Source organism: Myxine glutinosa, chromosome 1 (assembly GCF_964187855.1).
Source record: "Myxine glutinosa chromosome 1, kmMyxGlut1.1, whole genome shotgun sequence".
Taxonomy (NCBI): Eukaryota; Metazoa; Chordata; class Myxini; order Myxiniformes; family Myxinidae; genus Myxine; species Myxine glutinosa.
The window spans coordinates 281,537,987-281,552,741 of record NC_136261.1 but is presented as its reverse complement, the minus strand read 5'-3'; the positions used below and the strand labels follow the sequence as shown (position 1 = coordinate 281,552,741).

Below are 14,755 nucleotides of genomic sequence, written 5' to 3'. Positions count from 1 at the left end.
TTTGAGTAAATCGTTCAGGTTTGAGTAAATCGTTTAGGTTTGAGTAAATCGTTCAGGTTTGAGTAAATCGTTTAGGTTTGAGTAAATCGTTCAGGTTTGAGCAAATCGTTTAGGTTTGAGCAAATCGTTGAGGTTTGAGTAAATCGTTTAGGTTTGAGTAAATCGTTTAGGTTTGAGCAAATCGTTCAGGTTTGAGTAAATAGTTCAGGTTTGAGCAAATCATTGAGGTTTGAGTAAATCGTTTAGGTTTGAGCAAATCGTTTAGGTTTGAGTAAATCGTTCAGGTTTGAGCAAATCGTTGAGGTTTGAGTAAGTCGTTCAGGTTTGAGCAAATCGTTGAGGTTTGAGTAAGTCGTTCAGGTTTGAGTAAATCGTTCAGGTTTGAGCAAATCGTTGAGGTTTGAGTAAATCGTTGAGGTTTGAGCAAATCGTTGAGGTTTGAGTAAATCGTTCAGGTTTGAGCAAATCGTTGAGGTTTGAGTAAATCGTTCAGGTTTGAGTAAATCGTTCAGGTTTGAGTAAATCGTTCAGGTTTGAGTAAATCGTTCAGGTTTGAGTAAATCGTTTAGGTTTGAGTAAATCGTTTAGGTTTGAGTAAATCATTTCGGTTTGAGTAAATAGTTTAGGTTTGAGCAAATCGTTTAGGTTTGAGTAAATCTTTTAGGTTTGAGTAAATCGTTGTTTGAGTAAATCGTTTAGGTTTGAGTAAATCGTTTGGGTTTGAGCAAATCGTTTGGGTTGGAGGAAATTGTTTAGGTTTGATTAAATCGTTTAGGTTTGAGTAAATCGTTTAGGTTGGAGTAAATAGTTTAGGTTTGAGCAAATCGTTTAGGTTTGAGTAAATCGTTTGGGTTTGAGCAAATCGTTTGGGTTGGAGGAAATTGTTTAGGTTTGATTAAATCGTTTAGGTTTGAGTAAATCGTTTAGGTTGGAGTAAATAGTTTAGGTTTGAGCAAATCGTTTAGGTTTGAGTAAATCTTTTAGGTTTGAGTAAATCGTTGTTTGAGTAAATCGTTTAGGTTTGAGTAAATCGTTTGGGTTTGAGCAAATCGTTTGGGTTGGAGGAAATTGTTTAGGTTTGATTAAATCGTTTAGGCTTGAGTAAATCGTTTAGGTTGGAGTAAATCGTTTAGGTTTGAGTAAATCGTTTAGGTTTGAGTAAATCGTTTAGGTTTGAGTAAATCGTTTAGTATTGAGTAAATCGTTTAGGTTTGAGTAAATAATTTAGTATTGAGTAAATCGTTTAGGTTTGAGTAAATCGTTTAGGTTTGAGTAAATTGTTTGGTATTGAGTAAATCGTTTAGGTTTGAGTAAATAGTTTAGTATTGAGTAAATCGTTTAGGTTTGAGTAAATCGTTTAGGTTTGAGTAAATAGTTTAGTATTGAGTAAATCGTTTAGGTTTGAGTAAGTCGTTTAGGTGGGAGTAAATCGTTTAGGTTTGAGTAAATCGTTTAGGTTGGAGTAAATCGTTTAGGTTTGAGTAAATCGTTTAGGTTTGAGTAAATCGTTTAGGTTTGAGTAAATTGTTTAGTATTGAGTAAATCATTTAGGTTTGAGTAAATAGTTTAGTATTGAGTAAATCGTTTAGGTTTGAGTAAATCGTTTAGGTTTGAGTAAATAGTTTAGTATTGAGGAAATCGTTTAGGTTGGAGTAAATCATTTAGGTTTGAGTAAATCGTTTAGCTTTGAGTAAATCGTTTAGGTTTGAGTAAATCGTTTAGGTTTGAGTAAATCGTTTAGGTTTGAGTAAATTGTTTAGTATTGAGTAAATCGTTTAGGTTTGAGTAAATAGTTTAGTATTGAGTAAATCGTTTAGGTTTGAGTAAATCGTTTAGGTTTGAGTAAATAGTTTAGTATTGAGTAAATCGTTTAGGTTGGAGTAAATCGTTTAGGTTTGAGTAAATCGTTTAGGTTTGAGTAAATCATTTAGGTTTGAGTAAATCGTTTTGTATTGAGTAAGTCGTTTAGGTTTGAGTAAATAGTTAAGTATTGAGTAAATCGTTTAGGTTTGGGTAAATCGTTTAGGTTTGAGTAAATTGTTTAGTATTGAGTAAATCGTTTAGGTTTGAGTAAATAGTTTAGTATTGAATAAATCGTTTAGGTTTGAGTAAATCGTTTAGGTTTGATTAAATAGTTTAGTATTGAGTAAATCGTTTAGGTTTGAGTAAATAGTTTAGTATTGAGTAAATCGTTTAGGTTTGAGTAAATAGTTTACGTTTGAGTAAATCGTTTAGGTTTGATTAAATAGTTTAGGTTTGAGTAAATATTTTAGGTTTGAGTGAATCGTTTAGGTTGGAGTAAATCGTTTAGGTTGGAGTAAATCATTTAGGTTTGAATATATCGTTTAGGTTGGAGTAAATTGTTTAGGTTTGAGTAAATTGTTTAGGTTGGAGTAAATCGTTTAGGTTGGAGTAAATCGTTTTGGTTTGAGTAAATCGTTTCGGTTTCAGTAAATTGTTTCGGTTTGAGTAAATCTTTTAGGTTTGAGTAAATCATTTAGATTTGAGTACAGACTTGGCATTTAATATGGAATATTTTTTTTGTGGGGGTGAACTTACTTTTCAAGATGTCTTAGAACCAAAAGTTCATTGGAATTATGTTGAAATTATTCTAGATTTTGTTAATGTGACCTTTAAAAGAAACAAAAACCACATTTGACATTTCGAAACAAATAAATTGATCCTTGAAAGTGATGGAAACTGATATCGAACTCAATTCATGGACAGTACTGTGTTAAACTTCTGTACGTTTTCCAGAAGTATCTCTTTATTTTGCACATTAGCCAAATTTTTTTTTAACAAAAACAAAAGTTAAATTACGACTGGGATTACGGACAGTAAAATTACAGTTCAGTACTTCGTGTAACCCCCACAAGCATTCAGGAGAGCACGTACACGTTGACGCATGCTGTTCACGAGATTTGCCAAGGTTTGGACAGGAATTGCTTGTCATGCAGCGACAATAGCCTGCTGCAATTCACACACAGAGGTCGGCTGCTGGTCCAAGTGGTCGATTTGACACGTTAATTCTGCCCACATGTTCTCTATCGGATTCATATCCGGGGACATGGCAGGCCACTCTATATGCTCTACACCACGGTCAGCAAGAAAGTGTTGGATCATGCGAGCACGATGAGGCCGTGCATTGTCATCTTGGAAGACAAAGTTTCCTCGAAAGGCTGCACGAGCAAATGGAAGCAATGTTTCTTCCAGAATGGCCCTGTACTTGAACTGGTTCAGGTTTCCATTCAGAACAACCAGGCCAGTTTTGCCCCCTGCATGAAAAGCAGCCCAAACGGTCACCCACCACCTCCAGCTTGGACTCTTGGCACTATACAATCTTTGTTGTAGGCTTCATGCACTTGTCTGCGCACTCGGACGTGGACATCTTGACGATAGACCAGAAATCCTGACTCGTCACTGAAGATCACGTGATTCCAGTGTCCTGGCTGCCATTGACGGTGCTCTCTGGTCCACTGCAATCGGCGCTGGCGGTGTTGTCTGGTCAGGCGTGGCTTTCTCAGGGGACGCCTGGCAAGATAGCCTGCGTGAACCAGTCGTTGGTTGACTAGCCTTCTGGATACAGGCACATTTGTCAGTTGCTGCCACTCAGCCCTAAGCCAATTGGCTGACTTGGTACGGCCATTGCGGACTAACCGGTGCAGCTGGCGATCATCCCTCCTTGTGGTTCTGCGGGGACGTCCTGGCCTCGGTATTGGAGTAGGGACACCCCTCTGAGCATTTCGTTTCAGGATCTTTGACACCTGACCTTGAGACTGATGCCATACTGCCGAGCAATAGCACGCTGTTTCATGCCGTAATTTCGTAAAGCCACCACTCCATGACGAACAGCCTTGTCGAGTTGACGGACCATCTCCAGAGGAAGTGGCAATAACTTTTGGAGACGTGCAGCAGTTGTTTTCCACTAATACAGAACGCAACAACCCTTGTATACCCGACTGTGAAGCCAATCATCAAATGCACTTGTCCGTACATTTTGCCACGCCACCTGTGATATAAGCCTGTTGTTGACTTCTTGCTGCGACAGACAATCAGTGACATGGTTCTTTTAACAAATAAATCACCAAAGTGTAAAAGAAACTCACCAGATTGATATACTGAGTTAAGAAAGTAAACCCAAGTCAAGAAAAAAAAAATATTCCATATTAAATGCCAAGTCTGTAAATTGTTTAGGTTTGAGTAAATATTTTAGGTTTGAGTAAATAGTTTAGGTTTTGGGTAAATTGTTTAGGTTTGAGTAAATCGTTTAGGTTTGAGTAAATAGTTTCGGTTTGAGCAAATCGTTTAGGTTTGAGTTAGTCGTTTAGGTTTGAGTAAGTCGTTTAGGTTTGAGTCAATCGTTTAGGTTGGAGTGAATCGTTTAGGTTTGTGTAAATTGTTTAGGATTGAGTAAATCGTTTAGGTTTGAGTAAATCCTTTAGGTTGGAGTAAATAGTTTAGGTTTGAGCAAATGGTTTAGTTTTTAGTAAACCGTTTTGGTTTGAACAAATTGTTTAGGTTTGCGTAAATGGTTTCGATTGGTAACAGTACAGTACATGGGTAGACTTCTTCATTTTGAGTTTAAAAGTGGAAAAGGGCAGAATAACACAAGTATGATTGGGATTTATTTTGAGAGAGTAGTTTGTGAAAAAGATTGGGCAGTGGACAGTGATTCACAAAGGAGTAGCATGATCGCTGCTGTACAAGTGAGAAGACACGTTGCATTTACAGTCGTGGCCAAAAATATTGGCACCCTTGCACTTTTTTCAAATAACAATTCTCTCCAAAAATAAGTGAAATTGACAAAAGTATTTGGTCTCCACAATTATTTATTTCACTGTTAATATTACAGAACCTTTGTTTTTGATTGAGAACTTAATATATCCTTTTAAATCAGAAAAGAAAAAGAAATAGCATTGACACAATTATTGACACCCTTGACTTAATTTTTGGTAGCACAGCCTTTGGACAAAATAAATGCAGTCAAGCGCTGCCTATGGCCATGAATGAGCTTCCTACACCTCTCTACTGGCAGTTTGACCCACTCTTCTTGTAAAAACTGCTCCATTTCTCACAAGGGTGCCTTTCCCCAACTGCTGTTTTGAGATTTCCCCGCAGGTGTTCAATGGGATTTAGATCTGGACTCATTGCTGGCCACTTCAGAACAGTCCAGCGTTTTGTCTTAAACCATTCCTGGGTGCTTTTTGAAGTGTGTTTGGGGTCATTGTCCTGCTGCAAGACCCATGACCTTCGATGGAGACCCAGCTTTCTAACACTGGGTTTAACATTGTGCTCCAAAATGCCATGGTAATCTCCTGATCCATGATGCCATGCACACATTCATGGCAACCAGTGCCAGAGGCAGCACAGCAACCCCAAAACATCACTGAACCTCCTCCATGTTTAACTGTAGGGAAGGTGTCTTCATTTTGTTTTCTGTAAACATAGAGATGATGTGCTTTATCAAAAAGCTGTAATTTGGTCTCATCTGTCCACAGGAAGTTCTCCCAGAAAGATTTTGGCTTTGTCAGGTGTGTTATCGCGAACTCCAGTCAGGTTTTCTTACATCTCTCTCTCTCAGCAGTGGAGTCCTCCTGGGTCTCCTACCATAGAACCCCGTTTCATTGAGTCGGCGATGGATGGTGCGAGTTGTAATTGTCATACATTGTGTCTGAAGGTCAGCTTGAATATGTTTGGCAGTTGATCGAGGTGCTTTCTCCACCATTCGAACAATCCTTTGCTGCAATCTTCTATCAAGTTTTCTCTTGCGGCCACGTCCAGGGAGGTTGGCTACAGTGCCATAGGCCTTAATCTTCCTGATAACATTGCGTACGGTGGACACAGAAACATCAAGGTCTCTGGAGATGGTCGTGTAGCCTTGAGATTGTCCATGCTTGGCTGCAATCTTGTGTCTGACCTCCGCAGACAATTCCCTGGTTTTCTTTTTTTCTCCATGCTCATTGCAGTACACGCAGTGACACAAAACAGCAGAATGACTCCTTTTCTCCATTCAAATTGGTTGAATGAGTGATTTTTATATTGCAGGCTCCTGCAACTTACCACAGGTGAGTTAAATTCCAAAGTAAATGAGAATCACCTGCTTGAAATCGAATTAGTTCGAACAACTTCTAAAAGGTGCCAATAACATTGTCCAGGCCATTTTAGGATTTCTGTGTGGAATAAGCTCAGATTTAGTATTTTTTCAGCTATTTTTGTTTTGTTCCACTGCAAACCAAAGAAATACATATGTGGATACCAAAATATTTTTTTATTTCAACAATTTTCTGAAGAAATGGTGCATTATTTGAAAAAAGTGCAAGGGTGCCAATATTTTTGGCCACAACTGCATAATATGATGGTAGGCAGCATAATAGCATCAGTTTTGTTTAAATTTTCTTAAGACGTGAACCCCATGGATAATTCGATGGTGGCCAAATTTGTAAAAATCATCCATGGTTTTTTTTTTGTTTTCTTGCTCCTGATTTTGAGCATTTGCACCATTCTCAAATCAGGAAGCAGGGCATCTCGTGAACTGTTTCATCAAAAATTCCCTCTGTTTAACCAAAGTATAAGGCATGCAGCATGCAGATGATGGGTATGCTTGTAGAGTACATGGAGAACTAGAGTGGCACTCAGTATAGTATGTACCTCTACCAGGCTGCATGAACAATTTATGAACAGTATCCCACTGATAGGCCGGATCTGGATATGCATCTTAACCGAAATCTAATTAATTTGTCCTTGTCACACATCCGATCTGTCCACCAAGTTTCGTCCAAATCCGTCCATAACTTTGAGATACCTTGCTCACAAACAGACAGACAAACAAACAGGGTGAAAACATAACCTCTGTCCACCATTGGTGGTGGAGCTAATGATTACAGCTGTCTTCTACATACTAATGAGCCAACAATAATGCTGAATATCGTCCTCAATAACGCCCTCTCTCACTTTTTCCTTTTCAAAACAACCACAAATTAAAACAGCACTCAGTGGAGAGCTTACCTCCGCCAGGCTGAACAGTTTACGTTTTGTAGCCCCCTGATGGGCTGGATCTGCATCCGGACCTTAACAAAAATCTAATTAGCTCGTTCTTGTCACCAACACAATTCATCCACCAAGTTTTGCCCTTAATTATCCTTCCTGCCATCCCAATCCTGATGCCAGTCTTAGTCTTTCTTCCCTTTGAATATTCAAATCAAATCCGTTTTGTAAAATGAGTGTGGGATTACGGTGGTAAACCCATTCACATCAGTACCCTCCTCCTCATCATCTCCTTCACACTCGGGTCCCCCTACACCCACTCAAGATTCTCAACAGGATGCCCTCATCTCCTCTCCCTGTCGAGACTAGAGTGCCCCAAGGCAGTTTCCTTGCCACAGTCCTGTTGCTCATCGTCATCAATGATCTTTCTGATTCTGGAATATCCTACTTATCTCTTTTCCGTGTCGTCTGATTTTGCACGGCAGATTCTATCTACATCTGCCGTGTCGTCTCATCCTTCAGATAGGCAGGCAGCAGCATCCTGCTTCTTTGCAGACCTTTATAGAACCATTAGCTGCTCACGCACTTGGAATATGTACTTTAACTCTGACAAATTTCACATTTTCACTCTCTCTCTGAAATTTCAGTCTGAGGAACCTTCCTATCCACTTCTTTCACAAACCTCTTCAAAAAGTTCAGTCACTCAAAAGTTGGGCTTCACCCTCAGCCATGATCTTTCTTGTATAAATAGTATGTTCAAATTGGCCACCAATGCCAGCCACCAACTGGGCATCATCCATCGTGCAAGGCCTTGACTTAGCAAATTTGAATTTTTATCAATTTACAAGGCCTTCATCTGCAGCTCGATGGAGTAATGGTCTTCCCTCTGGGCTGGTGCACATGCCTCACCTCGCACCTCATGATGCCGTGTAAACCAAAGCCCTCAAGATCGTTGTAATCCCCCAAAATGAAGCCGAGTCTCCACAACTGTTGCTCTCAGATGTTACTCTCAGACAGTTCATTAGCCTCTCTGTCTTCTACCACCTCTTTCATGGCCTTGAACCTTCTGCCCTTTTCCTGTATTTGTGCCCCTTGACCCCCTCCCCCCCCCAATCCCAACACTTCACCCCTTCAAGTTTCTACAAGGCACACGTGAGACCCGCTTCTTGTGAAGCTCCCCACCCTTCCCACCCAATGCCTCATCTAGCACACCTCTTCCTTTCCAGATTATTGTGTTTATCCCCCTCTCCTACACCATTTTCATTTTTGTTCCATTTACCGGTATGTGTCATCCCCTGTTTTTCCATTCCTCTTTTTGCTGTGGTTGAGCTTGTATTCAGCTTGTTTGCCCCATTTGCCTTCGCTCGCTCCCTTTGATTTCATCCTTCCCCATGCCCTCTGTTGTGTCCCTATACCCTAATCAAATCCGTTTTGGATCGGATCGGATCAAATTTTGGATCGGATCGGATCAAATCCGATCAATCCCTAACCCTCTCCTACACCATTTTCATTTTTGTTCCATTTACCGGTATGTGTCATCCCCTGTTTTTCCATTCCTCTTTTTGCTGTGGTTGAGCTCGTATTCAGCTTGTTTGCCCCATTTGCTTTCGCTCGCTCCCTTTGATTTCATCCTTCCCCTTGCCCTCTGTTGTGTCCCTATACCCTGCCTGCTGTTGGTGTTTCCACTCCCTCCCCCATTTCCACTATGTTCCTCTTGTTCTGATATGTTTTGTTCTGTTTTGTGCTGTAGCTCTTCTAAGAGCCTCCACTTCATGTGCAAATAGAAAAAGTAATACCGGGTAATTTCCTGCAACATGTCATGTATTCACTTGCACATTATTTTTCTTTGCCACTTACATCTATAGATTCGTCTTTGAGATAGTTTTGGGTGAAAACATTGCCAAACTTTGAGGGTTGGTCATTTGCATATGTTGGGTCAGTTTCCATTGCAGTTGCAGCTCAGGTCAATTCTGCTTGAATTATTATTGTGCAGGTAATTGTTCATTGCAATTGATGTAAGATCTGCTCGTGTGATTTATTTTTAACTCCCGTTTCCTCTCTGTCAGTCGGAAGTGTGCGTGGGGTTTTACTAGGGTGTGGAACTTTGAGAGCAATTTTTGTTGTTGGCTCATTGAAATAACAAAATTGGTATATGAAGCTGCAGGAGGAGTTTTCTTTGTTTGGCTTATGCAGAACAATGGGTAGAGATTATATTATCACAACTGCTGTTTTTTATTAAACATGTACAGTAACTCAGACAATGCACAAGACTCTAATACTGTATTTACACAAGGAGGTAAGAAGGTAAAAGGGAAACATCGAGGGGTAGTGGGGGAAACACACAAGCATTGAATGAACGAACAGGAAAAGAGAAGTCACTGGAAAAGAGGAGTCCTCCACTCATTTGTTTCTCTTTTTTCTCCTACCTATGGAACCAAGTTCCACATCCTCTTCAATCTCTTTCTTCCCTCTAGGTCTTGGAGCTTTTCTACCCTCATTAACCCCATCCGTGTCCCTCCTTCCAATTTTCCAGTTGTCCCTCCTTGGAGTTTCCTTCTGTGTCCATCTTGTCCACCCCATGCATGTGTGTTTTGCATCCTGTTTTTGTCTGGTATGCCCTGATCTGCTTAGTGTACGAGGTCTTCCACAAGCCTCGACTACGTGCACAAAAAAAAGGTTGATGTAGGCTTTTGTCGGGTTCATGGGATATAAAAGATAGCGGAAAGGCATTATGGCAGTGCAGTCATTTACCTGACATCCCGGAGGAACCAATGGAATTGAACATCGTCTAGAAGACAGTTCCACAAACGAGTGGAAAAAAAAAAGAAAAAGAAAAAAAGAACAAGGAACAAAAGAGTCGAGGTGTGGGTTAAGCCTGGATTTTGAGAATTTAACTATTGTGAGAGAGTTACGACGCACACCTCTGCCATTTAACACATTTCTACTTTTTACCCCAAATGTGGGCCTTGTTTTAAGTGGGATTTTTTTTCCTTGGTCGCTGCCTCTATTATATGAGTTACAGGTAATTTAGGCGTGCTTTGCTTCGTTGTTATTATTTTTAACACTTCAAACATTTAACACTTCAAACATTTAACACTTCAAACAAACAAGCCTTGTGTTGACGTAGCGGTTGGGGTGCCGGCTTGGGATCTGAGGATCCTGGGCTCGAATCCCAGTCGATCACTGAATTAACACCAGGGGGGTTGACTCAGCCTGTCATCGTTTCGAGGTCGGCAAATTGAGTACCAGTTCACTGGTAATTCCCTGTGTGTCACAAGAGGCGACTAACAGGGTTGGTGGCAGGAAGGTGCATCCGGCCATAAAACATTGCTTCAAAAAGGGGACCAAGGTGCCCGAAAAAGGCCAACCCCTGCTCTGCGGGGAAAAATGGCCTCTAAAGGTGGTTCAAACATTGTTTATGTTTTCTTTTCCATGTAGAATTAGTATTTAATTATTTTTTGCTCTTTTTTTTCGGTTATAGTCGCACACATTTCTCTGTTGCAAAATAATGTATACCCAAATGAATGATGTACTGTATTTAACATTCCCATCTGAACCAAGTTTCAGATCCCATATACTATGGCGATGTGTCCATTTTCTATTCATGTCCTTGTAACTCATGCAGAAGTACACTTGTTTTTCTTCTAATTTTGTTGTCAGGCATGTGATTTATTATACACGTTACTCCCTGAGCCTTAGATCAATATGAAATGTTAAAGTAATATGTGATTGATATATTGCAACTTGAACTTTTCCCAACCAATCAATGGCTTGTAACTTTTGCTGCAGTGACAACTGAAGATTTTTTGGCATTCTTCAGGATTCACTAATATTCATTCATTTTACCCTCGGCTTGCAAGCAAAACAATCCGAATTTATCAGTTCCATTGGTCGTAATGTTTGAATTTATTACGCAGAAGCTAAAGGAGTATCACATTCTTTTTAATGACCTTTTGATACGAATGCTTGGTAAGGTTTGCCTCTGAACATGAGAAGAGCGTATCCCGTTCTCTCTGGGGAGGTCTCCTTTGAATGGTCAAAGATCAAAAATTGAGGATAAATTATAATCACAAAAACATATTTTGTGGATTTGCAATGGTATTTGAATGAAGTTTTTCATTTCTTCTTTTGATTCTGTCCTTTAGTTTTGTAAAAAAAAAAAAAAAAAAAAAAGATTCGTGGAAGTGCTGAATTATTACTTTAAGATATAATGTTATTGTATTGACAATTTGCCAGTACAGAACAGGAAGACATGTAATTGTTTTTGTGTACAGTGTCGAGGCTCATGGCAGAGCTTGAACACAAAATGAACCAGGATGTAACGTAACAAAACGAACAGTAGAAAGAGGAAGGGGGGGGGGGGGGGGGAGAGGGAAGGGAGGGGAGCACCTGGGGACACACAACAACATCAGCAGGGTAGAGGGACAAAGTAGAGGGAGACTTGGAGAGATTAGGAACTTTGGGAAGAATGAGAGCAAGGAGAGGACACGATGGATACATCTGCAAATCACACAAGTGCAAGAAAACTGGGGAAGAAACAGAAATGGAATGTGTGTATGTGTGCGTGTGTTTAAAAAAAAGGAATAAAAAGGGGGAGAGAGAGTATTTGTAAGAATATGATTGGTGGAAGTTGAGAAATTATGGATTTCTAAATTTGGGGGAGAACGTTTTTTGAGAAAAGGTTGTTGGAGGTACGTATGGCAGATGGCATGTCTAGCCCTGACCTTGAAAGTCCGGAGAGATGAGCAATATTGGATGGACTATAGTTGATTCCATAGTCGACAGAAAAAATGAAGGGGAGGTGAGTGGAAAGAACAGATTTGAGGAGGATAACAAGTAGTGAAATTCTGCATAAATTATCACATAACCTGAGGGGACATTTGTAGAATGAGCAAGGGAGGGGTCAGGGGAGGGAAGAGATGGAAAAAACACGAGTTTGGAATCGCCTTTGATGGAATTTCCATCCAAGTTCTCCCAGATATTATCACAGGCAAATCCACTTGTGAGAAATGGTTATTTTGAAGATAAGGGGTTTTTCCCGATTTGATGTGAAGCTTGTTGGTCGGTCAAGCTATCATACATTTGCTGTTCTGTAAGCTGCTTGGTGTGCAAACCCAACCATGACTTGCATCTTTCCCTCATGCCCTTCCTGCTATCTTGTTCACAGCCGTGTACCTTTGCAAGCGCACCATGCAGAACAAGGCCAGGTTGGAACTGGCAGACTACGAAGCCGTAAGCAGCCCATTGTTTCCATTAACACAATCTCTATGACAACATTCAAATTGCACTCGAAGGCATTTTGGCTTTTTCCTTGTTTTTCACAAGTATTGTGGCAATAGTAATTTCTCCGTTTGGAATCCTTTCACTTTACGGCAGGATGGTGCAAAGGGAATGCACGTACCTTTGAGCTGTCTAGTCTGGATTAGGTTCTTGCCCTGATTTTAAACTCAACTGTCAGATTGGTGCTCCCCAGGATTGACGTTGCAACAGAAAGTGCACCGTCCTTTGAATGGATATTCAGCTTGCGTCTCGCGTTCTAGTATTATCTGGTGGACAGCGAGGATCCCACGGTCTTTTGTGTAAGGGTATGTGGATTATCGCCACCATCCTGCACAGAAAGTCCCTGGTGTTGGGCTAGCGGCTAGGGTGCCAGCTTAGGATCCAAAGATCATGGGTTCGAATCCCGGTCGATCGCTGAATTAACGCCAGGGGGGTTGACTCAGCCTGTCATCCTTCCGAGGTCGGCAAATTGAGTACCAGTACACTGGTAATTCCCTGTTTATCGTAAAAAGGCGACAAACAGGGTTGGTGGCAGGAAGGGCATCCGGCCATAAAACATTGCTTCAAAAAGGGGACCAAAAAACAACAACCACGGTCCCCGAAAAGGCCAACCCCCACTTTGCGGGGAAAAATGGCCTCTAAACGGTGGTTTTTATCCTGCACACATTCCAAATTCCTGCCTAAATCAGCTCCAGTCAAACATCAGGGCAATATTGGGCCAAAGTCATGAAAGACTTTAGCCAAACTGACCCCACAAGAAGTTGGGATTACTTGTCATCATTAAAGAAGCAGTAGCAGTTGGGGCCCTTCATTGGAGCGTTGTGGATTTTGGACAAGTAGACAGCTAGGGGTTACAGTGGTCTTGCTGGAAATTTCTGCAAATGATAATTATGATATAGAGGGGCATGTAATCTTGGCATGAAGGGGATTGGTGACTTTGGAATGTGTAGCCAGGCATCGCAAATACAACCAGCACTTCATACGTGCTATATCTCCAAAACATGTAATCCGATCAGGCCGAAACTTTACACACACTTATGGTGTTGCATTCCCCTTTAATTGAAGTGACAACTTAATGTCACAGGCAATTACAAACAGAAACCACAAATTACAATGTGTCAAATATATAGTGCAGCAGCAATACATTTTCACTTGTCCTTCACTCGTGTAGGGCCATACACATAAAATGAACATGACAAAGTCATGGTCTCACTGGTCACTTTATGACTAACCTTTATTCACACACTTGCCATATCGCGAAAATATTCCTGCTGAGGCAGGAATTTCATTTGGCCAATTCCCAACCCAACTATGAACCTGCCGCATTGGTTGTATGCAGGGCTTTGCATCTATGAGTGCGCCATCCCTCGGATGGATGTTAGCTGGGTATGTATCAGCCAGCATAGGCAAGTGGACTTTATAGATACCATGGTGTATTTCGATGAAGAGTTGTTATCGCCAACTCTCTACCGGTATTTCTAACTCCTCCTCTGACTATCATTGGAAGGGCAATGGCAAACTACCCAGTATAATCTTACCAAGGAGTATGGATCTCCTTCTCAGCAGACCACCACAAATGGACCAACTCAACGACACAAACACACTGCGCGATCTGCGGAATTCCCATTTTCGCAAAGTGGTCTGTCCCTTGAATGGGCGTTGAGCTGGAGATTCGTCTGCCGGCATTAGTTGCTGGATGTTAAAGTTCCCATGTGGTGGGCGTGCCTTTCAATTACGTTTCATCAATTTATCACCACTACCCTCGCCAAATTCCCACCCTTTGCTGGTGCGCGGCATCTGCCGCACAGTCACGCCTCGGTAATGATGCAACCAGAGGCCGAATTGGTATTCCGTTCCGATATTAATTTGACAACAGTAACTGCTTCTCTTCAGCCTGCTCTTGCTCAGCATCTGTACCACATGATCTTTAATGTGTGCAGACAAGGCCTGCTCTCTGATGCAATGGCTTACCTGCGAAGCACCAGTACACCACTTTGCAGTTGTTATCCTATTCTCTTGAAAATCGAGCCCAGACTTTACCACTCTGATTTGAGCACATGATGAGCTAACCTTTCAGTCTAATATCATAGCTAATCCTGTTTTTACAGTATTTGTGTTTTGTTATCACGAACAATTGGTATCCCAAATAACAAACTTTTGAGTCTTTCTTTTCTAAATGTAATTCCTCTTACATTGTTTCCAGCAATCTCCACCTTTGTGGCTATGTTTGCCTTCCATCGTCATACTTATTGGTGTTAGTAATATCAATACTATTTGTTTATTTTCAGTGATCGTGTATTGTCAGGAAAGGATTGTGATGTCGGGGCAGCTTTTATTTTCTTTTTATTTTATTTTCCCATTCAAGTAATTGAACTTTTGCCCCATTCATTTATGTTTTTGATCAAATTATGACATGTAGTTTTTAGGAGCTTCACACCAATTAATCATGACCAACTTGTCTTGCTGAATGGAAGACTTGGCATGAGACGCT

The 14,755-nt window shown here is 40.8% G+C and overlaps 1 protein-coding gene across 2 annotated transcripts in view; it reads left to right on the top strand.

The window, feature by feature from the left end:
• Positions 1-14,755, top strand: part of LOC137438257 (regulator of G-protein signaling 7) — a 392,979-nt gene that overhangs the window by 230,956 nt on the left and 147,268 nt on the right. For both annotated transcript variants that reach the window (XM_068133364.2, XM_068133373.2), the window contains exon 6: positions 12,152-12,216. In XM_068133364.2, coding sequence (XP_067989465.1) covers positions 12,152-12,216 — 65 coding nt within the window. The remainder of the gene's footprint in view (positions 1-12,151; positions 12,217-14,755) is intronic.